Source organism: Mycteria americana, chromosome 2, assembly GCF_035582795.1.
Source record: "Mycteria americana isolate JAX WOST 10 ecotype Jacksonville Zoo and Gardens chromosome 2, USCA_MyAme_1.0, whole genome shotgun sequence".
NCBI lineage: Eukaryota > Metazoa > Chordata > Aves > Ciconiiformes > Ciconiidae > Mycteria > Mycteria americana.
The window spans coordinates 96,152,273-96,179,388 of NC_134366.1; the positions used below are offsets into that span (position 1 = coordinate 96,152,273).

The 27,116-nt window shown below is 39.5% G+C and overlaps 1 protein-coding gene across 2 annotated transcripts in view; it reads left to right on the forward strand.

Annotated features, from left to right (window-relative positions):
• The window catches only part of SEMA5A (semaphorin 5A), a 348,813-nt gene extending 323,865 nt beyond the window's left edge, over positions 1–24,948 (forward strand). For both annotated transcript variants that reach the window (XM_075494040.1, XM_075494041.1), the window contains exons 19-23: positions 7,278–7,448; positions 12,831–12,986; positions 16,083–16,130; positions 18,362–18,573; positions 19,976–24,948. In XM_075494040.1, coding sequence (XP_075350155.1) covers positions 7,278–7,448; positions 12,831–12,986; positions 16,083–16,130; positions 18,362–18,573; positions 19,976–20,095 — 707 coding nt within the window. In that variant the 3' untranslated portion in view covers positions 20,096–24,948. The remainder of the gene's footprint in view (positions 1–7,277; positions 7,449–12,830; positions 12,987–16,082; positions 16,131–18,361; positions 18,574–19,975) is intronic.
• Positions 24,949–27,116: the final 2,168 nt, after the last annotated feature.

A 27,116-nucleotide genomic window follows, 5' to 3' on the forward strand; every position in this document is an offset into this window, starting at 1 on the left:
ATGCTTATATTTAGGACAGCTATATAAAGTCGTTCTTACCCTAGCTATCTAAGTGACTTTCTAAAATGTCCCTGTTAGGTTTTGTTCACCCTTGTGGATGTTTATGAGAAAGGTTGGTGTAGGTGCAAATCTCATCATGGTATTGACTATACCCTCCTCACATAGATGAGGCTGTAGACAGAGATGCAGGGACTGAGCAGGAGTAAACATGTCAGGCCCTTCTTGCCACTGTGAGCATCGAGGAGAAAAACAGGGACTGCACAGTTCACTCTTGCCCATGTAAGCAAGTGAGGTGCAGATGGAAAGGCTGAGGAATGAGAAGAGATTTTGTTCTGACCTCGACCTGAAAGTACTGACCATAGTACTAGAAATAAAAATGCAACAAAGAAGAAATGGATGTTTTCTAAGATTTACACGTGCTCCCTCAGGGTAAGGACAGCTTCACGTGCTCCCTGTTGGCACAGAACTATTTAGTTGCAGTCCAGTCCAGTCATTAGCCTTTCAGAAATATTCCAGTTAGTAGGAAGGGGCAAGATGGCAGCCATAAAGAAACCTTCCTGCTAGTGCAGGCTCAGGTTCTGCTTTGCTCCCTGTTCTGCTTATCAGACAGGATCAAACCCTTATGATGTAAACTGCTGAGAAAGATGAGTGATGGAGAAATATACTGAGCAGTGCTTAACTCATGCTGAAAGTCAATAGGACTTTATGCTTCTAAATCAATTAATCTGGGCTCAGTGTCATCCTGGAAGATACTAAGTGCTCTGAAGGACTGACACAATGAAAAAGCCCATGGAGCAATCACTGAGTGTCCAAGGCGCTCTCGTCTGGTTAAGTGTCTTGCAGCATAGCTTTATATATACTTATTAATATATTAATAGCCAGTAATTTATGGCTAAATGTGTTGCAGGATCCCAGAACTTTAAAAAAATACTGAAGCCATCTAGAACCTACCTTCAGCAGCTACTATTAAATCTTTCTTGAGCCTGCAGGGGAGAGAGAAACAGTGAAATTTTTCCCACAGCTTGTAGCAAAGTAAATGGTCCACTGACATGCGGATTGATAGCAGTACTGGGCAGATTACTTTTCATTCACAGTATTTGAAGGCTGAATATATAATAGTAAATTGAACAGTGCCAGAAAATTGCCAAAAATTGTACCCAGGCCAGGGAATATGATTTGTCTGTATTGTGCAAGTTTTAGAATGATCCCTCATACAATTTTGCCTTTGACTAACTAGCACTCTCCCAAATAATCTGCAGAATTCGTTTGGAAGTCAGTGTAGGGTAAGGCCTGTTCCCAGTACTCCATTTCCTGTGGCCAAACCGCTCTGAGGGGTAGGGTAGGAGAATTTGCACTGTTGTCTTGTACTAGCAAATTATGCTTCGGCCCTGTGCCTTTGCCCCTTTTTTATGGCTCAGAGATATGGTGAATAGAGTTGAGCTGGCAACCACTGAACAGCCTCAGTATCTATGGAAAGGATCTGTGAATACTCACTGACATTTCTGTTTTCTTTCGGTTACTAATATGTGGTTAATATGAAAAGAAGGTAATCTATAATCAGCCATATTAGGGGTTTGTTATCCTTGGGGACTTGTGAGATATTTACACTATGAAGACAAATAGATGATGAAGAGAAGCATTGTTGGAATGGTAAATTCTGCAAATTTACAAACATTACAGGAATTTACTAACTAGAAGATTTGTTTGAGTGAAAATAATAATAGCTAAACATAAGGAATTCTGTCCTAGTTCACAATATTACATGTCTCTTCAGTTACTACTGTAGGAAAAGACAACTTTTTCTTCTTTATTGTTTTGTTTTATTTCCTGTTGCTTTCTCTTTTATTCTTTTGCACGTAGAGACACTTGACCAATGTGCCTTAATTAGGAGTTTAAAGCATAGCTACATGAGTGCCATTGAGTAGCATGAGCTACGTGAATTTCTATTCTCTTTTCTTCTCAGAGCATAGTGGTGGATCAGATGGAAAGGACAGTTGCCATCTCTTAGATTTGAAATTCTGATACTTTGTGACAATATTTTGGGATTTTGCCAGTTTCAAATTTTTACTATAGTAGTGTTAGTTTGGTTTAGTTATGACATTTTGACTGAGAAGAACTCAATAAATGTATATATCACTAAATGTGCTAATAACAATAAAGAGTTTCAGATATACAAAACTCCCTGAAAGACTGTTTAAGTTATTTATGCATCCCCTAAAGCCAGTTATTGCTTGTTGTTTTTTTCTTCATTATTGCTTTTATTTTTTTTCTCCTATATTTTTTTTTCCCTTGCAGTCATACTTGGCCACAAGGAAACAGGATATATTTAAAGGAATGGACAAAATCTATCCTGCAGTAACTTCCTAAATCAGGGGGGAAAATTGCTCTGATCCAATAAAGCTTGTCTCTGAGGCTGATGAAGCCTGTCTCTCCCCATGCATTGATCTCTCTAGGCTGCTTCTGTAGCCAGTGAGGAGAGGGCTGAACTGCCCTTTGGAAGCAGCTGTTGCTTTTCTAACTTAAGAGTCTCAGTTACAGATTTAAACCCAGGTTGATCCTTAGATTTTGGTGTTGTATTTTCCTTAGAAGCATTCGTTTGCCTTCTGTGTTTCTGCACTGCACTATGTTGACTGTTTCATCCAGCATTGCTTTTATGAATAAAAGGTAACTGTAGCATCACAGAAACAAGACTTTGCCTTTGCAAACTATGACGTAAAAATTGCTCTTTCCCACACTGGAACATATGCAGCAATATCCCACAGGATTAGGAAAAAGTAGTAGACTAAGTGATGTGGAATGGGATGATCCCCAGGTGCCTGGAAGGGAGCAGTACTATCCTAGGTCTGTAGGCTGCCAAACACCCAGTGTCCCCGAATTTAACTTTTACTGAGCCACTGGGAAGCACACTGTCTGCATTTCGGTGGGTGGGAAGGACTACTGCCCCTCTATTTATACTCCTTCATGCATATAGAAAAGACTGACCTCTCAGCATTTTTTATTCTCTTTTGCTACACTTTCAAAAAGATGAACATGAGAAGTTATAAACCTGAAGACACACACCAAAAAAACCCAAAGAATTGTTGTTGTTGTTGTTGTTGTTGTTGTTTAAATTTGAATTGAGACCAGACAGTATATGAAAGAGCCTGTGATCCTATCTGTGTTCGTATGAAAGCAGGTGAGGTCAGGGTGTCTGCCCACGCTTCCTTCCCCTTCCTTGTAAAACCTCAAGTGCATAGCAGGGTATCCAGTTTACTTAATTGTCTCTTGGAAATTCTCCAGTATTGTGGATGCTTTATCATGTCCCCAGGAGATCCCATTTCTGTACACTGTTTCTCCCTAGATCATCCTCTTCCCTGTGGTTTTTTTTTCATTATAGTGAAGAAATATTTATTAACCACAACAGCAGCCAGTAGGCAAAAAGTTGTTTGCTTTACTATAAAGGAAAGACCATTGTTTGAGAGCACCCTGCTAGCTGAAGGGTGCCTTCTTCCAAAAGGGACCAACCTCAGTAATTGTCAGAAAATGTAAAAACTCTTTGTATCTTTCATTGTGGAACTGCTTTAACAACTTCCTTTTCTCCAACAGCTCTACAAAACAGTTACGTAAAGAAACTGTAGTGACTGGAACTTTCCTTGCAGCTGTGTATTTTTCCTCCTATAAGAAGCAGAAATAACATTAAGGACTCCATGACAAAAGGAAAAAAGAAAAAAAAACCCAGATGGTGCTGTGTTGCTAAGCAACTTTAAAGAAAGATGAAAGAAACCACAGAGCTCTATTTAGGTCTTGTAAAAACTCAAGCAGTAAATACCCACTCCTTTGATCTTATTTAACCATGATGATGCTTTATCTTCCTTTGTTGCTGAGAAGGAAAAGTTCTGGGGACAAATAAAAGACGTAGTTATGATAGTCCTTGAAAGGCCTAGAGATTTAGGATGGCAGCCTGTCAGTAAATAGTCACTAAGAAAAACAGTTATAATTACACCATCCAGCTCAACCATGATCAAATCTAACGTCTATTATTATGTCTGTCCTTTCCCATCTTCCCCAGACCCGCTTCTCCTTTTATGTCCGAAGGCTTATAGTATAGCCATGATCACCACAGTTGTGGAACACGGTGACATTCCTAGATGTCACATCATTCTCTGTGTTCTCGGCCACCTATAGATAGATGGCAGATGGCAGTTTCAAATGCATGCGCATTCATAGTTCTCACTCTGGTCCATTGAAAAGTAAGTAGAAAGTGTTGGGGGTCACTGTCTCCATTACAGTGAACAAGCCACAAGTAATGTTTGCAGACAATTTATCTTCTGTCTAGGCAATCTCAGGCTGTCATGCTGTTCCCTGGAGGTCTATACACTGCAGCAGAAGTGCCTCTGATTATTCATTTGAGCTAGTCAAGGATCATTTTAAATAATAAAAAAAAAGGAGTATCTGGAAAGGTAAAGCCTTAATATCACATGAAATGAATAGCTTAGGTAACAGCTTCTGCTTTTATTTGACATAATTTAAAAAAAAAAAAAAGGCAAGTTCTGAATAAAAGATACCATGTCTTGAAATTGTTATAAAATTGCACAGTATATTTCACCTGCACTGAAGACAAATAACCTGTGGCTTTCTTAGATATGAGCTTGCATAATATTACATTAACCGAGTTATCTCAGGCAAAAAGACGTATTTGTTTTCCAGTGACTATATGAATAAGAGAACAAGTCAAGCAGTCTACTGAGATGCAGTATTTATTTATGATAGGTGGTATAAAACTCTCTCATACATCTCTATAGCTGGATGATTTGGCTGATAAATATATCCTGGAAAAAATGTAGCAATCATTGAATTCCTTAATAATGGAAATAATTTATTTAAATGACATACTTGGAATATAGTACCAGATTCCATGAATCCTGTCTGTCCTATCAGGCTATTCAGAGGCCAGATACATTACTTGCAAAAGTTTTTACAGCTATTGTTCTTAGCAAGGAAGTGCCAACTCCATGCTTTCTTGATTTACAGGATAATGTTGCAAACAGTACAAAGACTAAAATGTTATATATTCAACAACTTCTCTTATAGTATTAGTTAACAGCCTTAGGTATGCACTAGCAAATTACCTGTTTGATTAGCAGATGAGAACCTGAGGGTATGTTGTATCTGAAATTACATTCAAAAATGCACGTATAGGTTTTAATATCAAAATAACCACATTCTCCTAGCTCATTTTCTAACTGTTGCAGCCTTTGCATAGAAATCATTCTACTTGATTCACAGGTTGCATTTGTGATATACCAAACATATACCTGTCATGGCTGAACACCTGCCTGCCCATGGGAAGCAGTGAATGAATTCCTTGCTTTGCTTTGCTTGCGCGTGAGGCTTTTGCTTTCCCTATTAACCTGTCTTTATCTCAACCCACGAGTTTTCTCATTGTTGCTCTTCTGATTCTCTCCCCCATCCCACCGGGGGGGAATGAGCGAGCGGCTGCGTGGGGCTGAGTTGCCGGCCAGGGTTAAACCATGACAAATGCTACCAAAACAAAATGAGTATTTTTTTAATGTTCTATGTCTCCATCTAAGGGAGTATTTAAATGCAAATACTGCACAGGTATTTTAATTGTAAATTTCTTTTTTTTCATATTTGGAACCTCCTTTTTTTTTTGTAAGACATAATTATGGAATAGCATTTCAATAAACCAGTGGAAACTGGCTTACTCATTGAAAGGCTGTTTGATTAATTGAACAGAAAGGATCAAAAGGAGTCATTGTGAAATGATGGATGAATGTTTTGGAGACTTCAATGACAATCAATTGTTTCAACAAACCGTGAAGTAAAGTCTTAAAAGGAATGTCTTAAATGAGCACACTGTAAAAGTGTGTAAAGAAAATGTGTACTTACCTAGTATTTTTAAAAGTAGGCAATAATAAGTTTCTGTCTTGTGTGGTAAAATGCCCACTGCTGCTGTGAGTGATGGGGGGAAAAAAGGCAAAACTTCTGCTCAGTTCAGGGCCCTGTCGTAAAACAAAACTTTACTGGCACATTGCCTTTATTATACTTAGAGTCTCATCTATTAGTGTCACTTGAATTACACACACTCTATTTCTTTTAATCAGTTGCAGACATGGTAAATAATTTCCTTACTTAAGTATTAAGAAAGCAAGTGATAACATTTTAAATAGAGGTTTAACAAGAAATTAATTTTTTGTAGGATATGAAAATTTTGAAAGTTTAGGGTTTTGTTGCTTTTTTCCCCCCCAAAAAAAATTGAAGGAGAAATGAACAAAATACTGAGATTCTTTGCAGAGGGAATGCTGTCCCTGGGAGAAGTACATCTGACTTCGTCATGTGGCTGCAGATAGGAAGCCTTTGGCAGATGGGCTGCAATATGGCCATAAATGCCAGAAATACATCCTGGAGCAGTAGCTTTAAGAACAGAGGCTGCAAAGGAGCCAGTCCAGTGCAGGCAATGAGACGAACTTTTATTAGAAGCCTGTCTAGTGGCCATGTGTCGAAAGCCGTCTGACAAATGGGGCTCCCGTGAAATCCAGCCTACGTTTCAGAGGAACCTTGTGAAAACTCAGACTGGAGAACAGTTTGATATACTGGAATCAGTAAATACTAATGGGGGGAAAAAATATTATTCTTCAACAACCTATGTTTGAAACTTTAAGTGGCAACTCCTTTTTGTCATTTGTCTGTTGCTTTTTTGAACTACTGCCATTGTTCTGCTGCTGGCATCTATGCTAGAGCTGCATTAAGACTGTAACATTATATTGGCCCATTAAACCTTACAACTGTGTTAGATCAGTTGAAATGGGTTGTAGGGTTAAGACAATCTCACCTGGGTTGCAAAACAAAATCTGGATTCCTCAGTGTCTGTTGATATTATTGGGCTAAGTTTTATTTTATGAATAAAAATTTACTTTGAGCTTATAATACTTCTGCTACACAAGCTTTGGTGTTTTATTTCCTCACAAGTGAGAAAAGAAAAGGAAAAGAAAAATAAAAGAGTTTTGACCTTAAAGCTATTATGGTACCCACTGAAAGTGTCTTATATGGATGAGTAACTTTGTTAGACTTTCCAGTATACCAGGAGCTTTTAAAATATGTAAATTAAATTGCATTGTGGTAAGATTAAATTTGTGGGCCTAGGTTCAGTGGCACCTAAAAATGTCCAATAATTTCAGTAGGCCATGAATTAGATCCACAAAATATGAGAAAGATGGGTTGGATTATGTCGTGTCACACATTAACTTGGAACAATATGATATTTTGTGTCTTTTCAGTGGATGGGGGCTGGTCTTGTTGGTCATCTTGGTCAAAGTGCTCAGCAACTTGTGGAGGAGGGCATTACATGAGAACCCGCTCCTGCACAAACCCAGCACCAGCATATGGAGGAGATATCTGCCTTGGACTGCACACTGAAGAAGCGCTCTGCAACACACAGCCATGTCCAGGTATGGCAAATCAGCCGATGCAGCTTTGTTGTTTGTATGCTACAAAATAAGGCATTCACTGTTAGGCAAGATAATGCTCCTTGATCTATTATTTAGGAGCAAATAATTTCTCTCCCTTATTAAGTGCACAATCAGCTCTTACATGCTACAATCACAGTAAATCAAGTAATAGTAGGATATAGCCTCCAGGACATCACCTCCTCCCTCCCTCCCTCTTTAAAAATTAAAATTTAAGTTACCAGGTTCTGGGTCTGGATAAACTAAAATTGTATAATATTTGAAGTGGATCATGCAAAAGGCCTGGGAGACTTTTAATAACAATATCACAAAGAAGTGCATTTGTTATAACACTAAATGTTCACAGCAAGCGAATTGGTTAATATTCAACACGTGTTATCACAAGGTCCTTCAAGTAGATAATGTTTGCCCTGTTTTCATATAAAACACAGAGCAAACCTTAATGCTGTTTGTAAAATACCTTCTTCAGCTTTGGATGAAGGAGCAGAATTTTAAATGACTTTTAAATGACTGTGGAGTACTTAGTAAATAAAATGTCTCAGCACTCCTGTTAGTTGTATGACATTACGGATCGTGACTTTTTCTGTAACTTTGACTGTGCCCTTTTACCATATTAAAGGAAACTGATTTTTTTCATGAAATTTAAGTGAAAAGTAGAGAGTAAAACCACACAAAAACAGATAAAATCATCAGAGAAAACAGCCAGTAGGAAAATGTGTTTTCATTTATTGCTGATTAATGGATTACAGGTAACAGCAAAAGGAAATAAGCAGCTCTGATGCCACATTGTATTACTTGCTTCACTGAGAGCTCCTAGACGTCGTAGCAAAAGTTTTCTACTCATATGATGAGGCTGTGCATGTGAAGGCACAAGCCCCGTGAGTTTGAATTTATGGATCCTATTACCTGTGATGAACTACAATTTAAGTTAACTTCCTTTTCTAGGCACTGCATGTCTTGAAGCAGAATAAAAGTACCTACTTTGTCAGAATTAAAGCAGATGCAACATGCTGTATTGTGTTTAAAAAAATGCCAAACATAGAAATCAGTTGATTATTTGATTTTTCAAGACAAATAGTGTATATTTGTATGTAGAAGTTACACAGCTGCCTTGGGATCCTTAAGGCATCTTTAAAAGGTCAGAAACGGCTCATTCATTGTGCTAGTATTGTAGCTATTTCTCTTGTTGCGCATTTATTTTCTACCGCTATTTTTCTAGAAATGACAGTTTGCAAACATTTATAAATAATCTCTTCATCTTATTTTGACCTGCTTGTTACCCAAATTTTGGAGTAGATGGGGGGTGGAGGAGGAGGAGATTGGTTTCATTTTGGTTCAAGAAAGTGAAAATTTTTATAAAGCAGTAACATTTCCGAGGGTGAAGTGTATTTCTCACATTCTGTGATGTTTTACTAATATTTCAGTCTCACTGAAAATTTGCCATAGGTTTTTGAAACGGCACATCATCAACTAGCTGTGAGAATGGCCCTTGCCTCATGTTTATGATGTAGATTTCAAAACTTTTTTTTACTGCTCTTATTTCACATTGGTACAGGACAAAAATAACTGCAGTGCTACACTGTCAAGTTTGGACAGACTCCTGCATCCCTGCAGAGCCATTTTCTTGTGGCGAGGATCATGTGGCCAGTGGTTCCTCCTTGTGCAGATCTGGAAGTACCGTTGGTGACATTCGCTGCTTGAGTGACATGTTTAATATAGGAAGGGAATAGTAGTGACACTTGGAGTCTAAGAACAACCAACCAACACAGAAATGCACATGCAAAAATGGAAATTATTTATAACGTTTCTTAAGTTGTGAAAAGAGTGAAGATTTCTTGGCATTTGAAATAGCACTCTTTTTTTTTGGCCAAACAAAACCAGCAGAAAACTAAAACTTCTGGAATCCTGATACTAAGGATTTTTTGAGGATATGGAGGGTTAATGGCAAATCCAACTGGAAGTATGCACTTACAAGAAAGTAACAGACTTATGTCTGCAAAAGACATCAGGTTTTCTCATCTTTCATTTTAAAAGCTGTATCACTGTGTGTGTGGTTTTTTCTTTTAATTTATCCAGATGCAATCACATTAATATGAATGGAAGCGCTGCACTACTGATCAGTAGTGGTTTAGAGGCTGCTTATCAGTAAGTGTAGTTGGTTGCAACAGTGTCTCTAATGAACTGAATAAAGCAGTATTGTATACCTAAAGTATTCACTGCTCCTTTAAGAGGGGAAAATATATTCTATCCTTGAATTGCTAACTCACACATGCAAATAATGGCTAAAGCAGTTGAGCATTTAGAAATGATGGTGTAGTTCTGCATGAAAGAAATTTATAATGTTACAGACTGGTGGCCTGATCTTTCTGAGATGCCTTCTTCACCAAGGGATCTTTCAGGAACTGCTTGGACTTAACCTGGCTTCAAAGGCTAGCCAGGACTCTGTAGGAAGAAAACATGACTTCTGAGTAAGCCTTGCCGTGTTAGAGGTGAAAAGCAGTTCCAGATTAAACGCCTCTCCAGTCCACCCTCTCTTTTCCGTCCTCGTGACTTTTGCAAAGAACTGAGGAGCAAGTTGAGAGGAGCCCGCCTGAGGTGCGAGAGAGCCTCAGATACTTTGAAGATAAAGAAATCAAAGGGATGAGGCAGGATAAGTGAGTCTGTAGAAGTGCATGCAAAAGCTACGGGTTCAGCATCTCTGTGATGATATAGTGGCTCCACAAAGGGCAGGTCTGCCAATTTGAAATGATACATCTGTCAGTCTTGGGTGCCTTGCTTCTGTGTGACTCTGAGTTCTCAACAGTGGCACTCCTCAAAACACAGGTTTGGTACCAGGACCCACTGTTGCAGGGATGTCCGTGCTTCTCACACTTGCATGATGTCCCCACTCTCCTCTTCAGTGATTCTGTGTGCCAGAAGTAGCTGATCAGCATGGCACCAGACCCACTGACTACCTGTGCTGTAGTGCCTGGGTTGCACCATGGGACTCCAGGATGGGAGGGAGATGCCCTGTGTTGCATATGTGGGAAGGTCCCAATGCACATAATGTCTTTTATAGGACCCCCTGCTCAAAAACCTTGACAGAAGACCTATGCCTAAAGGGCAGGCTGGAACAGTAGCCTTGTCCAGTCACCAGTACGTAACCTCGCATGATCTACACGTACTCTGAGGTTCCTATTTTGTCACGGGATGTAGCCCCTTCAGCAAGGAACACTGGTGGGCCAAAAGCACATTGGACAAGATGAGGCTGCAGAGTGCATCAGCCAACAAGCTGCATTTAGGATGCTCACGAGCATTTTGGCATCTGCTGTATATATCCCAATTGTACCAGGACTGGGCAAAAGTATTGGCTCTGGCTTAAGCATGCTCTCTGCCACCGACGAGAACTGGGCCAAGATTTGTAATGAGCAGCATTCCTTTAAACTTGAATGAGCAGGGCTTTATTATTACTAAATATTTAAGGTAAGGATCCATGTACTTAGTTTGCTTAGGTCCAGCAGTTGACACCAGTGGTGACAACAGCAATTCCTGGCTGTGCCACACTATATAAGCAGGAAGAAGCCTGCTCCGTTTGCTTGACTCCCACCTCAGCTCTCCTACCCTCCTGAATTAGGACATTATATCATCTGCCTCCATGCTCCTACTACCCACTCTGCAAATGAGGCCTTCCCAGGACCTCTTCTAGGAAACAGAAGAGCCAAAGGACAGAGCCGAGTATTCTTGCTCCTCATAATAACAAGACTCTACTGTTTGACGTCAGCTGCTTGCGTCAAGGTATTTACCCTATTGCTCAAATAAGGCCCCATCCAGGCAGTTCCTAATTGTTCATAAATATCAATATCCAGGTTCTTACTTGAGCTACTGAGTAAATCTATTTTATGAACAACTCTACAAGTGGTGACATGCATCTGAACAGCAGACTGCTAGGACTGATGGATTGCTCCTGTCTCTAACCAGCACTCCTCTACTGTCTTGAAATGGTCCCAGGACCACCGCTTGAGATTTTCTGTGCTAAAGTTATGTCCATCTCCTCCATCCATTTCTTTTTACCATGCTATTGGTTAGGAAGTGCATGTCCAACACTGTTATGGAAAACATCTATTGCTTGACATTTTTCAAAACTGCAATCTCAAATATGCCTACCAGAATCTGTTAAATTTTAGATGACTGAGAGTTTTTACCTTTTCCTCTATGGCCAAGGGAAAAGTAATGAGTAAATGCGAACCTTGTATGGTGGATTTATGCAATGTATTGAAAGGGGCCCAAAACAGAGCAAGACTTTCCTGACTTTCCACCTGATTCACAAAAAGTGTACGAAACCTTCATGAATTTTCCAAATTATTCACAAATTTTAATGTTCTTCAATCTAACTTGAAACAAAATTAGGTTAATATATACTTCTTTATTTGAAGCAAAATGAAATTTGTAAATTTGCTTCATAGTGACATAAAATCAATTAAAATTTTGAAGCAAAACCAAAATTGGTTTGGCATACTGCTAAGACTATTTAATGCATATCAAAACCCTAAAACATATCTGAGTGAGAAAGCCAACAGAAGAATAACTGAGCTCTGTCTCCTACTATACATGCCAAACTCGGAAGAATCCTATGAAGGCAAGACTTGTGCTTGAATTGTAAGAAAGCTGAGCTCAGTAAACTCACAGCACCTCATGGGAATGAGATCAATTCACTTCCTTTAAGGTAATTATTCTGAGATCACGCAGGCATGAAATAAAAATGTCGTAATCAAAGGCAGAGGAAGAAATATAGAGAAACAATAGAAGCTGATAATGAACCAAATGGGGAAGAGAAAGTGAGAATACTCGATGAGATCTCTTCTATCTACAGCAAAGAAATGGACCTGAAATAACAAAAGCTAAAAAAAAAAAAAAAAGTATCTGCAAGATACTACTGTTTTTGTGGTTAAATAAACATCCTGTTTCAGACCTGGAATACATACTCTTATAGCTCTCACTGCTACTTGTCAGGTACATAAAAAAAAGACAGTGTCATTGTCCACCCTTACGACCTAGGCTGGAATTAACTCCACAGCAATCGCTCTTTCAGTCACCACCGCAGAGTCCCTCCAGCTTCTCACTTCCATACACAAAGGCGGTGGCAGAAGCCAAAGCTCTAATACATCTGCGACAAATTTGCCATCACACTCTACGTTTCAGAGACTTTTGCCAAAGCTGAGCTGCCTTTGTTTTATCGTACTGAAAGAGCTGTCCTCTGCTAGCTGGTGGTAGCTGGGGATGAGGGCTTCTGTCATAATTCAGAAATACAGGCTATTTCTCCCTCATGCAGTGTACTTGAAGCATTTCATTGCAGCGTCTGCACGTGTGTCCCTCTGCCTGTTGCAGACAGCTGGTCCGAGTGGTCCGAGTGGTCCGACTGCGACTCATCTGGCTTCCAGTTCCGCGTTCGTCAGTGCATCATTTTGTTTCCCGTGGGCAGCCAGTGCACAGGCAACACGACGGAGAGCCGAGCCTGTGCTTTGGACTCCAACTTCATACCAGGTGAGATCAGCCTGCTCCTTGAAGGATTAGTGAAATCTCCCAAGGTTTCAGGAGCGAGGTTTAGTACTGTCCCAGACCGCACTGTGCAGAGCCGAGAGCTGGAACAGAACTTGCCTTTTGTCAGCCAAAGTGTGTTGGTCTACTGCGTAGAGCCGATGTTGCTAGATCTGGGGTCTTCGTGAAAACATCTCATGGCACTGAGTGCTGTGGAGCTGTCCCTACCGTCACCGCCTGGGACTTGGTTAGTCACTGTCACAGCATTCTGCAGGTCCCTCCCATCCTATTTGATAGCAGGGTGCAGGGATGGCTATAGAGAGCTAAGAGAAATAGTTTGCTTTTTACTTTCATTTATGGGTTTTTGAGACTTTGGGGTTATTAGAGAAACATTCCTCTAGGTTTTGTGGTTTGCATATACAAAAGTGGGTGCTGTGGTAGTTAATCTGGAAATCATTTCACAGAGTCCCTTAAATTAATAACTGCTTAGAAAGATAAATACTATTAATTGTGCCTTAGGTTCTTATCTCCCCCATGACTGCTGAGTACCTGATGGATAGTCACATCATGTATTATTCTATAGCATTTGTCGAAACTCATGACTGTACTCTTTTTTTTTCTTTTTTTTTTTTTTTTCAATCACAGCAGTCAATTTAAATCCACAGAACAGTATGGGTGGCCACATTGCATTGCTGTTAACAGTCATCTTTCCGCCTGTGTACATTAAAAAAAGCTAGCAGTCTATTCACATACAGAGAAATTTACATTTTAATGTATCATTTGAAGTGTAATTATGTTTACTCAGTGCAGCAACCTTTTTTTTTTTCCTGTGACTATGCAGTACAATATAGTACAATATAACAAAAAAAATCAACAAATTTAAACACTGTTTTATGGATGGTGCATAATGCTTTAACTCCCAAATACTATTTTTTCCTCCAAAACCAACATGAAAAATGTCAGTGCGAAAGCAAAAACTCCCACATTGTATTTTCCCCTTTTTCCCAGGCTTTTGAAGCAGCTCCGTTAATATTCACATTCTGTGAATCCCCTGCTTAATCCAATATAAGCTCTACATCTTGTTTTGGAAAGTAGGCATTTTCAGAATCTGAAATGAGCCACCTCTTCTCTCACCCATCTGGTTTGTTTGCCACTCCTCCTCAAATTACCCGTATCACAGCAGATAAGGTCATGCCCATTACTCTCACCTTAGGCAAAACAGCTTGCTTTCTTGGGATCGCTCAGCTTGCTTTCACTCCTCCAGGTCCTCCGACTCGGAGTTCTCTCCCTCCCTCCTGACCTCTCTTTTTGTTTTCTAATTCACCTCTCTCCTTTCCTCAGCTAGTGTGCTGGCATGTCCACCCTCATGTTGTCTCCTCCTCCTCCTGCTTACCTTAGCTCTGTTCCTCTGCAGAACTTAGTATATAGAGCGATTCTGGCAGAGTGCAAAAATTACTCCTCCTCGTCATTGCTGTTGCTGTGTTTCCAGAGTTAGTCCTTACCAACATTACCTTGCAGAGCTTTATGGTTTGCTGGTACATTTTTTTCTGCTTTTTGTTTGGATTGTGAATTAACAGTCTCAACCAGACAAAGTACGTTCTCAGCCTTCAGCTCTCTGTGAGAGTGCTGTTCTGTCAGGTCTGATACTTTCTCATTTTTAAAATAGTTAGTATTGATTTAGCAAGTGAAGAAAGGTAAAGAATTGTGATCCCTTTAGCAGTAGCTGCATGTGGATCATCTTTTGGCAGTGGAGAACCTACTCTGTTATTCCTCATACAGAAGCTATTGCATACCTGTGGCCATCATTGCTGCCCTCCTCTGGTCTGTTTTTAGTTCTACTAGAGACATCCTTAGATGGGAAAACCAGAGCTGCACGCAGTGTTCATGGTGTGGACACCACATGGATTTGTAAAGTGCCATAGTGCTGATACACTGTCTTATTCACTATTACTTTCTTGGTAGTACCTACCATTTGGTTTGCCTCTTGGATTGCTTCTGACCACTAAGCTGGTATTTTCATGGAACCCCCAGTCTCACTCATGAGTAGTAATGGTCAGCTCACAGCCCACTATTTTATATGTGAAACTCAGATTGCTTTCCACTGTATGTATCACTTTACACTGATCTACATTCTGCTTCATTTGTTATTTTATTGCCTAGTTTTGTAGGGCTCTTCTGCAGCTCTCCACAGCATGCCCTTGCCCATGCTACCTTAACTTTGTATCATCAGCAAACCTCAAACCCACGTTTGCCTCCTGCTTTTCTAGCTCTGCTGAAACGCCTAGGTCCCTGCAGAAGTGGTAACCTTTCTCCATTGTTAAGAACTGGGCACATAGTTCTGCCCTGTTTTCTATCTTTTCCCTCATCTCATTTGTTGCTTGGAAAGCCTTTAACAAGGAACTTAGAAGTTTTTTTGAAATCCAGGTAGACTGTGTCAGTGACCCCACCCATTTGCACATGATCATTGACCCTTTCGGAGAGGTTCAAGAGATTTGTAAGGCAGGACTTCACTTCATAGAAGCCATGGTCCTGAAGTAAAGAGTGGGAAAACTTGATTGCCAACAGATTTTATTCAGTATTTATTCAGAATGTTTCCAAAGTCAAAATGGTAATGATACAGGCTTGGAATTACATTTTATTAGTTTACAATTGAGAACCATGAAATTGGCAGTCATCTTTTTTGAAGATTTGTAAATTCCCTCTTTTCACATTAGTGCTAGACATGACTTCTAGAAGTAATGAGCCCATTTGTACACAAGATAATTAAACTCTCATTAATTTTACTATTCAGAAAATCAACGGTTTCTCAACATGCTTAAACTCCGCAAAGAATGTTTTCATGTGCACTTCATCATTTTAATTCCAGAGATGTTTTGAGGCAAGAATTAAAAATATGTTGCTGCTTTTGCTGGGGAAACTAAGGAACCTGAAGATGTCATGGGACCTTTTTGTTAATTCTACCACATAGTCAAAATCTTTTCTACTTTGGATTTGGAGTGAACGTAGTAGAACAAATTATTAAATCCTTACTGTGTTAATCAAACTAGTATTTCTCTGTAATATTTTTTTCTCCTCGGCATAAGCGGTTTATTTATTTTCTAGAAATATCAGTGGCACGATCCAGCAGCATAGAAGAAAAAAGATGTGGCGGTAAGCTTTTCAGCTCTAGATGTGTCTTAAATGCTGAAATATTGATTCCCCATTTTTTCTTTTTGTTTCACCTTTTGCACTCTCTTAGTTTTATTCTGCCTTCTAAATGCTGCATTCTCATTATTTACACTCGTGCAGAAAAGGACATGTAGTTACTATAGGATTTCTCATTAAATACCCATCTGCCATTGCTGACTTTTGAGACAAGAACATCTATTACTGGATGTTTGTATTTTCTTCTTTTTTAGTATGGCAGTCACCCTTGTCTCAAAAGAAATTCTTATTATAAGCTAGTTATCAGTAGGTCAAAATTTGTAAAGTTGCTCCACCTTTGTCAGCATAATAATTTCACAAACCTTTTTGGGACTGCAAATGAATAGCAGAAAGCCAGCCTGCTAACCCATTAATAGCTCAGACTGTATCTGGGACTCATTTTCAGCTTCGCTGCCAAAGACAAAACTAAAAAGTAAAAAAAAAAGTTCCGTTCCAGAGACTCCTGATGCTAGCAAAATAAATCTTGAAAGAGAAAACTGTTTAAAAAAGCCAAACAATAAGAAGAAGAAAAAGGAAAAATGACCACTTTTTTGTGCTGAGCTATCACGCTTAGTCTGTGTCGTCATGGTAATAGGTCTGGCCGGTTCTAGTATTCTTCCATGCACAGATAAGCTGCATTTTTAACCTAATAAGGGACAATGAAAACACAGGGGTTATGCAAGGGTGCTAGCGTGCATGGTAACTTGTTACGGGAGCCAGGATAATGCGATTTGATTTTTTTTCTAATTAGCAGTGGCACATTGAAAACATTTTGCCAAGTTCTGCAACAGTGGGAAACTCTCATAGAAGTGTAGAAAGATATTTCGGTGATAATTCGTATATTGGGGTAGTCAACCTGGTCACCTCAATATTTGTTTGTGTTTCTAAATACCCAGTAGGCATGTAAAGGTCCTACCTTAAGCATTTGCCAAAAATGGGACCCATGTGCTGGCCCATTTTTCTGTATTACAATGAAAAAGGTCTAACAGAAGCTTTTCAGACTAGTGCCAGTCTTTAAGTTTAAAATCTTTCATTTGTGCATGTAGGCAACCACAAACAAATTTTCAGCAATGTTAAGATGAAATGTCCAACATGAGCTTCTCACTGATACTTCTTTCTTAATCGAAAAGCACAGCTCCCGTTTGAAATAACAGCGAAAAGCAGTGTAATTTGTTTATTTCCAGCTAATCCTACTGGTGCCACATCTGACCCGATTATCTCTGTTCAGTAATGTCAGGGGATGATCGTGTTTTAGATTCCCCTCTACAGTTTCATGCAGCAATGAGCTTCCTCTCAGTTTTAATCCTTGAGTAGGTGGAGAAGGTTTCCCATCGTCTGATCCCATCGTATCTTTGAAGGGCAGAGCAGACAGGAGAGTGCTGGGTTCTGAGTTGTTGACTTTGCACTCTCTGGCTGCTGTGGTTAAAAGCACACTGAGCTTTAAGGAGTCTCTTGCTCTCTCTCTTTCCCCCCTTCCCCTTTTCCCCTAAAAGGCTACCATTTCTTCCTCACCCCCTCCTTACATACAGAAAAAATTCTGCAGGCTGGAGAAAGGAACAAATTGGCCATATATCAAAGATACAGAAACAGTGAGACCCAGCAAGAATCAAAGTAGGGGATGGAAAAAATGTATGCCACTGCTTCTGGGACGTGCACCAAATAAAGGGACTACGGAAAACATTTTAGGGAAAGCAGGATTGTGATTCAAAGATACCAGGATTTTGTTAGTTCTGCCACAAGGCACTATGTGTAAGAGAAAGAACTAGAAGAACGGCAGAGGAGGTGATACTGTAGTTCCCTGAAAACAAGCTATGTATGTACGTTTTATACATAATTTATATATAACCAGGCTTTGTTATACAGTCTGAAGAAAGAAATTTTGCTGAACTATTCAAACATACAAAATGCAATTCATTCATCTGTTATTTGGGTTCTGAACTTGTTTAACCATCTTTCAAAAATCTCAGTCTTAATACTTAGAGAGTTGTATGGGTATCTAAGATTCGTACAACGATCCTTTCAGGGAAGTACGATGCATTTGCTACTGTAGGGGTAAACCATTGCATTTGAGATGTTTCTGGGAAACACATGAAATTTCCCTTATCCTTGTTTGAATAAAGCACTTTTACATTTTTTTCCCAAGCTTAAGCTTTTATTGCTACTTCCTTTAAGATTGTCTTCTGCTCTCCACTCTGCAGAGTTCAACATGTTTCATATGATCGCAGTGGGATTAAGTAGCTCAATACTTGGTTGCCTTCTTACCCTGCTTGTTTACACTTACTGCCAACGATATCAACAACAGTCCCATGACGCAACTGTCATCCATCCGGTGTCACCAGCTCCTCTAAATACCAGCATTACCAACCATATCAACAAACTGGACAAATATGATTCTGTAGAAGCCATCAAGGTGAGAAGTGGATTGGGAGCTCTATAACGCGCAACGTATATGGTCCTACACAACAGTTCTGCTCTATCAAAAGAATGCTACTTGCTAGTTTTCTGCAGTGGCGTTTGGGCTCAAATTATGCTGATTGTTAATAACGAAAATACATTTCACTTGAAGCATTGTAATTACAGATCCTTTCCTTTGTCAATCCCTGTTACACAGGAAGTTAGATTTTGTGCGTATGCGTAATTTACACAGCAGCAGCCTTTCCTGAAAAAAAACAGACCACTCAGGTTTTGTTTGGTGGGTTTTTTTTTCCTAATTGTGTTCCCTAGTGGCTTGTTCAAGAAGTAAATAGGGCCATTAACAATCATCATGACATATATTCAAGATAACCCTTTGGCTCCAATGATATGGTGTCAAGGGCACTGTTCATCTTCCTGCACTATGTCTTTATACAGGAGATGTATCTGGTGAATATATTCTGGGTCAGACTCTCAGCTAGTGTTCATACGCAAAATATTCTGTAAATGAGCAGTACAGATTTACATTAGCTGAGAGTCTGGCATGATATCTATATCATATGATTATTGTTCCCAAACAGCTATTTTCTTTTTATGACCTTTTAGAATAGCTCTGCTTTTCAGATCTACTGAATTAAGGAAGGATGAGTGTTCTGAAAATACCTAGCTCAGTATCTTCAGATTACACAGTTTATTCATGCAGCTGCAAAGCTTTTTGTAAATGAGGATTTTTCTTAAATCCTACCTTGGATAATCCAGTTTTTAATTTCTGCATTTTTCTTTCTAATTAAAAACATTTTAAAGAATTTCATTAAAAATGGCAAGAAAAGTCTAGAGTTTGTAATCAGTGGTGGAATATGTACCTAATTTAAAGTGTGCAAATTCCACTAATCATCTCTCTGGATAGCTACAGAAAAAAAAAAAACACCTTTGAAGGTTTGTACTCTAAATACCCATATAACTTTTAAAAAAACAGGATTTAACTCTTAAGACCTTCAGACATTTGTCCTACATATTGCATTTGAAAATCAAGGAATTAATGCAGTAAAGAGAAAATAATTCTTATTCAGTAAAAAAAGTGAGTGAATCATTCTAATAAGAAGAACTGAATATGTATGAGTAAAAAGTAGTTTTAGTCATAAAGTTAGTTTTATGATATTCGGGGAAAACTGCCTGGCTCTACTTTATTGAGTAGCATTGCTTTTTGTAGGAATGTTATTATGTAAGCAGACACATGCAAATGCAAGTTTTTGTAAATGTGCAGGTATTTGTCAATGCATTTTTGACTGACTTACTGTGCACAGATATTTGCCACAAAAATTGACTTGCTGAAAGAGCACTTAGTGGCTACCTTTCTTCTGTCCTTCCCATTTTCTTATCTCTTTCTCTTTTTTTCACAGGCATTTAACAAAAACAACCTGATTCTGGAGGAGAGAAACAAATACTTCAATCCACATCTTACTGCAAAGACTTATTCTAACACCTATTTTACAGATTTCAATAATTATGACGAGTACTAATGGGCTTGTGTATTTTCTGGCCTCCTGTAACTCCCCAGTCCCCAAGGCCTGTGCTACTTGACTGCTCATGTGATTGAGGCTTCAGAGATGAAGTTCAGAGACATTTCAAGCACGATCCAAGCCATCAATGTCCCATTGTTGCCAAAAGCCCAACACCTGTTTGTGACATGATGTTTTCTTTGCAGAATGCAAGGTTGGCCTTCAGCGTTGGGTGCAGCTCTAGCCCCTCGGTGTCGCTGGACCACTCACGAGGATTGCATCGCTTCACTCAGTTTCATAAACTTCCAGTCAGATTTCTCTAACAAGTGACTAAGTAATTCCTGAGCTTAAAAAAAAAAAAAAAAAAAAAGAAAGTTACCCCTTAAAGCTGCGCCAGGAGTACAAATCTAATTTTCTTTTTAGGCATTGTCTTTTATTTCCATGAGGTTTGAAAAGGGAGCTCTGCTGTTAGCCACGGAGCCCTCTGCGCGGTCTCCTGAAGCTCACACCACCAAAAAGAGCTCGCAGGGTGCTGGGAACGACGACGGGAAGAAACATGGTGGTTTAGCGATGCTGTGGGGCAGCTCTGGGCTCTGTAGGGCTGCAGATCTTCCTGCGCTGTCAATCACTCCGGCTGCAGTTCAGCTGTTCAGAGTGCGGAGACTAAGGCCGTACGGAGGGAAACAATCTTGTAATTAACCCAGAAAGCTACAGCGTCGGTGGTTTCCAGTTGCGAGCCAAGCCCGTAAAGCCTTCACTTAGTTGGGTTTAAATTTTTGGGAGGGTGTGGAAGGGCACGTCCCACAGGGAGGCCGAGGGAAGAGGGCAGATACAGGAGAGGCACGCTGGAAGGTTTTTCTGTGTGTCGTTAGTAAACCAGCCTTGCTGCAGCGTGCGGGTTTGCACGAGTCGCGGGTCCCCACAGGCTTCCTCTCCCCGCTGCGCGCGTACGGGAGCCCGCTCGTCTCTCTGCTGTCGCACTGGCCGTCAGGCTGGTCACAGAAAGGTACGACCGCACCGCGTTTTGTGTGCCTTCTCAGGCTCTCGGGGGTACGTAGGCGTAATCATGGATCTGCTTTTCTCTTTCCGGCTTTTACTTCGTACGCACGTGTCTGACAAACAAAGCTGGCTCAGAAAACGCAGATGTATTTGCAAAGTGTTGTCTCATCTTGCTGCCATGCCCGACCCACGCTGGTCAGCCCCTAGAGGAACATTCTTACCGTGTTTTCAGTGAATGTCTTGTTGGACTTCCTTGATGTAAATATTTAAAATAATGTTTGAGTTTTAAGTTATCAGTTTTAATTCCTTTTGTAGTGGCAGGTGAGGAAACACAAAGGATTTTTATACCTTTTTTCTTTGTTCTGTCTGTCTTCACCCACATTCATGACATTGTTATTTTTGTATCTGAAATTCCAGATGTAAAGCTAAAAAGAAAAGGGCAGGGATTTGGCCAGATTTTCCAGAGTACTTAGTAGTAAGGCAGCATTTGCTATTCTCAGAAGCTTGTGAAAAGAAATTAAAAGTGAATATTAAGGATTAAAGAATTGGACTTCCATTTTTTTGAGCATGCTAGATGCAAAGATCATCGCACCAGAATACCGGGAAGGTATGCAAGGAGAAGCAGAGTGGAAATGTTTCCATTCTGTGTTTAGAGCCGTTGATCATTAGGTTATGCTATCATAGGCAAATAGAGAAAAATATGTACATACTGTAATGATTCAAAACTATGTACAAAAAAAGCAAAAAGTACCAAGAAACATTGATCATGTGAGACTGCATTTGGGCACCACTTTGGCGGTCGAGCCACTTACATAGCAAGGACAAACGCTGTATCTAATGACAGCAATGAGCAACATTTTTGAATGGGGATAGATCTGAATGTAGCACTATGCTTCCTAACTCTGTTCTGCAGTAAAATGAAAAAATGCAAAGCAAGTGCAGTAAAATGAACACACATTTACCATCTATGAAAATAATTAAGATCAGCCGCCTATTTTTTCCGGCTGAATAGTTCTCCCTGTTACTAACTCAGTCAAAAGAAAGCACTCCACCCTTGCACCAGTTCGTCTCCAGAAAGTATAATAATACTGGTTCTCTATAATTTGTCTTTTTTTTTTTACTGTACATTAGATTTGGTTTTTCAGGAAGAAATTAGCTGATTGCCCTTGGGTAAGAGAAATTTTCTCTGCAAGAAAACTCAGTGAAAAAGATAGAGGGGGAAAAAGCTCTCCAAATCATAACCAGTCCAGTATCTGAATCACTCTGTTCATGCCAAAAGAAAAAATTTTACATTTAAATAAGATAAAGAAAATAAAATATATATTGCTGCCACTGCCAAGAAAAAGCAGCGCACGCACATACACACATATGCACAACACTGTTCCTCTCTGCCCCTGTCCTAAGAGCACATTAGTCTGACTTACGGATTTTATATTTAGACTTAGTTACGAGACCAATATCTTACGAATATTTGAACTATGTATTTTTATTTTAACCTTTTTTAATTAAAATTATCTGAAATTAGCTTTTTTAAAAAACTCTTCAGTAGTTTGAGGCACACCTATCTTTACAGTGATCTATTTTCCATTCTTTTCATGGATAGATACATATGTTAGATATGTGTTATATATGCAGTAATAATACCCTAGGTTAAGTCTGCGTGATCATAGGTAGAAGTGGATTTGGCAGATGCTCAGTCTGCTCACATTTCCATCTCCCAAAGGAGTATTTCAGGTGTTCCAGATCTTTGAGCAGCTCCCATGTGATGTCATTTAAACATCATGCCAACTTGTCACAAAAGTACTTCTTTCAAACTCTTTTTTTTTGGTGATTTAGCTTCCTAAATTACATTGTTCTAAATCACAGGCAGAGGTATGTTCAAACCTCTCTCTAAAGCAGTAGGGTAAACATGGAAATTTCACGGCGCTTCAATGAGAAAAAACTGATGGCAAGATCTCCTTGTCAAGGTAGATTCTGAGACAACGGGTTTTAAAGCCATTAGATGTTTGTGTCTTGGATAATTTTAGAGGACCCCAGATGCACTGCCTATATCAGTATTTTCACATCTGAGGTCTACACAGATGCCCAGGTGGTTTAATACAGCCTTTCCTAATACATGGAGCGAAGCAAAGAGCAGTCTCTATTAATTTTCAATTTACTTTATTTAGCATTTTTTCTAAAATAAGCTACACACATTTTGGTGAAAAGCAGATTTCTTCATGAAAGCTCTTATTTTTCTTTTGCCAAAACTGTAACAAAGTGGGCATTTGCCTACAAATCTTTTTTAAGCTGATGGAGCTCTCAAATTTACACAAGGGTAAAATTTGGTTCTTACGTCATTGTTCTGTTCTTGGAAAGGGAGAATCAACCCCCTTGCCCATTAAATGCCATACTTAAATATCCCTTATCCTTTCCCTTGGATAAGGTGATCTTTTCTGGATAACTAATTGTATTACCTCTGATGCCAATAGTTAATATTACTAAATCCCTTTTGCACTGATTGCATAAATTTAAAAATGTTTCTCTATTTTGAATGCAAACATATCAGCAGATAGATCAAAATTCTCTGAGTAAAGCTGTTTCTGTGTAGCCCTGCTACATGGAGTGAGGAGAAAGCAGGATTGCCAGTCAGATCCTGTACAGTATATACTTTCATTGGATAATTCAAAGTAGAATTGTGCTTGAGTACACATTTTGAGCTTATTTTCATGTCTGATACATAGCGTACGTTCCTCAGTTGCTTAGAAAATGGACTCCTGTGCTTGCAGATTTATCTTGTACTTTGATTTGAGTCTGATGACCTTTATGGTCATTTAAAGTCACTTTACGTGGAAGCTTTTCCAGCCGTTCGCAGTCACCTGCTGTTGGAGCAGTGTGGTTTGGCTAAAACTAATCAAGAGATTTTTGACTAGGATTAGGATTTTCATAAGAGAGTGGTAGAAAGAATGAGGCTTAAATGGCTTTGATTTCCAGGCTATCCAGTACTGATTAAAGTCTCAGATGGGTGTAGGACACTGTGCATTTAGTCAGCTCTACCAGAACTCCACAGTAACCTGTGGGAAAATGCCACGTCAATGTACAAATCAAGAGCTACCAAAGCACTTATGTTAAGTGAAGAAAGTTCTCAGAGCATCAGACCATATGGCTGTTCAAACCAGAAAAGAAAGTAAGAGGTCCCAGATGCAACAAAAATGTTAATGGGAATAAATGCTTCAATATTTTTTTCCTTATAGTTATAGAATAAATATATTCACTTCTTTAAATGTGGGACCAGTTTTATTAAAATCAGCGCAACATAAGCACATTCCTAAAGATAATTGTATGCATAATGGCTTTGCTGTATGAGATCAATTCTGTAAACAATTTAGTCCAAGCTTGTCTCACTCTGCTTGGGGCATCTGACCAACTTCTGATTGTAGCTGCCACCAGCACCCTCTATGTCTCGTCTGGGAGAACATCCTTAGATGGGCAGAGTTACATCCTGGCGAGGACTCGTGTGTCTCCACCAATACTATACTGAGCCTGGAGAGTTACACTTCTAATTTTCACTGTCATTTGGATGCCTAAATTTAGATTGGCGAAAGCTAGGCTCTTGAGTATGCTTTTACTCATCGCATAAGTAACCACGCTGAGTTCAGTGGTCTGGATGTAACAAGTTACTTATTTTAATGTGTTTACAGGATTGAGCCCAAAATATATTGCTTCTGCACAAATCCATGCACAGTACAAGATGACTTCAATAGTAAGAAAACAGATTCATTTGAAATTGTTCACAAGCAAATCTGCATCTTGATATCAGGGAATAGATATGTGTTCATTGTGTGGGGTATTTGAATTCATTCCTTTCTTTGCTAAATAAATGAATGATAAAACAAGATACTGCTTGACTTCATTTAAAAGCCATTCTTCCAAATAAAGAAGGGTTCTGGGATCTGTGAATGTTTTCCCTTTCTTTCTCTCCTCCACAGAAATGAATCTGTGTGCAGCTGAAATGGCCTTTAGCTAGACTGTTCTGTGCAACTGAATGAATGCTTTGCATTGTGTTGCCATGCGACAACATTTTCTAACTGGGATGGTACAAAGAGGTAAATGTGCTAACCTGGGAAGTTTGGCAAAGATTTCAACCCCAGCAGTAGCAAGGGTAGGCAGAAGTGGAAACAGAAATGCAGAAGAATGTGACTGAAGGCTTGGCAAACTTGTCAGTAAACTTTCACAGAAACTTGGAGGCTTTTTGGGAACTGCCAAGGGCAAGGCTGTTGGGGTGTAACCTGAACAGTCAAGCCAACTAGTTGCTCAAGCAAAAAGCAGGCTGGTTGCAACAGGTACTCGTGCAAAGTTGTGACTGTTACTCAGAATCGGGGGAGAAAAATGCTTTTGCAAGCAGTAAGCGCCGCAGTACAGGTGGCATTTTGGCAACATCTGTGTTGGCAGGAAGAACGGGGCAACAGGAGCAGATCTGCAGAGCAAAACAGCTGGTGCTGAACTCCTGGATTTTGGACTAGCTCCAGACTAGTCCCACAGGCTGAACGCCACTACCAGTTAGAGTGTACCCCTTTCGTTTCCCTCATTCATTTTAAAAAAAACCAACTAAACCAAACACACCAGATGGCATGCTTTGAGACTGCTCCGTGGTGCAAACGAAAGCGCAGTGAGAGGTGTACCAGGAACAGATAAACCTTTTGTTTCCAGTTGGCTCTTGGGATCCAGGTTGGACACTTTTTTGCATACTTCTCCCCTGGCCTTTTCTGCTTGTGGGAAACTGATTACGGCTCTACCTAGCTGCGGATTTGTCACTTTGAAGGAGTGATTTTATACCAGTACCGAAGTCTGCTAAAAATTTGTATTGTAAAACTGATATCAAGGGCTGTGCAAAAACTGTTATACTGATACTGAGTCTGGCGTATTTTAATTGTTCTTAAACCGAATGTAATATAGCCATTCCTCAACTGAAATGAACATCTGAGCAGAGATGGTGGTCTCATAACATCATTTCAGAAAAAAATTCAGTGTAACACTCGGCATTCTCACAATCCAATCCTAGAGGCTGATAATACAGAAAGAAGCTGTTACTTGTGCTTTTTTCTTCTCCAAAGGATTTATCCACAAACTTCATCCAACAATAGCTTCGGATTTTAAAATATCATGGAAGGTAATTAACAGTAACACAGTATATGTTCCAGGATTCAGCAACCATATTTGCTAATCGCTAAGCCCATGGTTTTGAATTAATTCTCCCTTTTGTTAGCTGCAGCAGTAGGCATTGACTGAAAGTCAAATAAATATCAAATTTCAAATAAATGGGACATTTAAGTAAATTTTAAATAAAGCTTTGAAGCCAGTACACCTGCAGAAGAAATTGCTTTTCTATCTGTGTGCCAAAAAGTGCTTTCTCTTGTCATGGTCCTATGAAATGTCCTGTACAGGGGAAAAATGGTTTTTAATAGTGATGTAGCCAACATAAAATAACTGAAATAGAGCTCAGAGATTTTTAGCAACAGTAAACACTTTTGGTTTGGTATCAGGAGAATGCCATCGGTTATTGCAATAATGGGAGGAAATGATCCCTGTACAGAATTATACAGGGAATAACTTTCCCTTGCCATTAACTCCTTCAAAACCAGCTTCCTTAGCAAAACTTCTCAGGAAAGCTGCTGAAGGTACTCACATTTAAGAAGAAGCATCGGTGCAGTGGCTTGAGCACAGAAGCATAGGTGCAGGGATATAAGCCAGTTACAACTGCAGAGTCGTGCCACTGACACGGAGCTCACTTCAGATTTACACCTACTCAGACAGCTCGCCCAATCTGTATCCTAATGGCTGTCCGTTGACTTACTTAGTACTACAGGGAGGTAATTTAACATAATGTTTTACTGATTATCTGGAACACAGAGCAGCAGCTCAATTGATGGGTAGTGACACTGTTTTTCCATCATATGTCTACACCCTATATTTCCCTCTCCAGTGGCATTTTTGGGTATTTTAAATGTTTTAACTTGATGAATTAGCTTTTATCAGATTGGATTCTCGGTTTCGGGGGGTACCA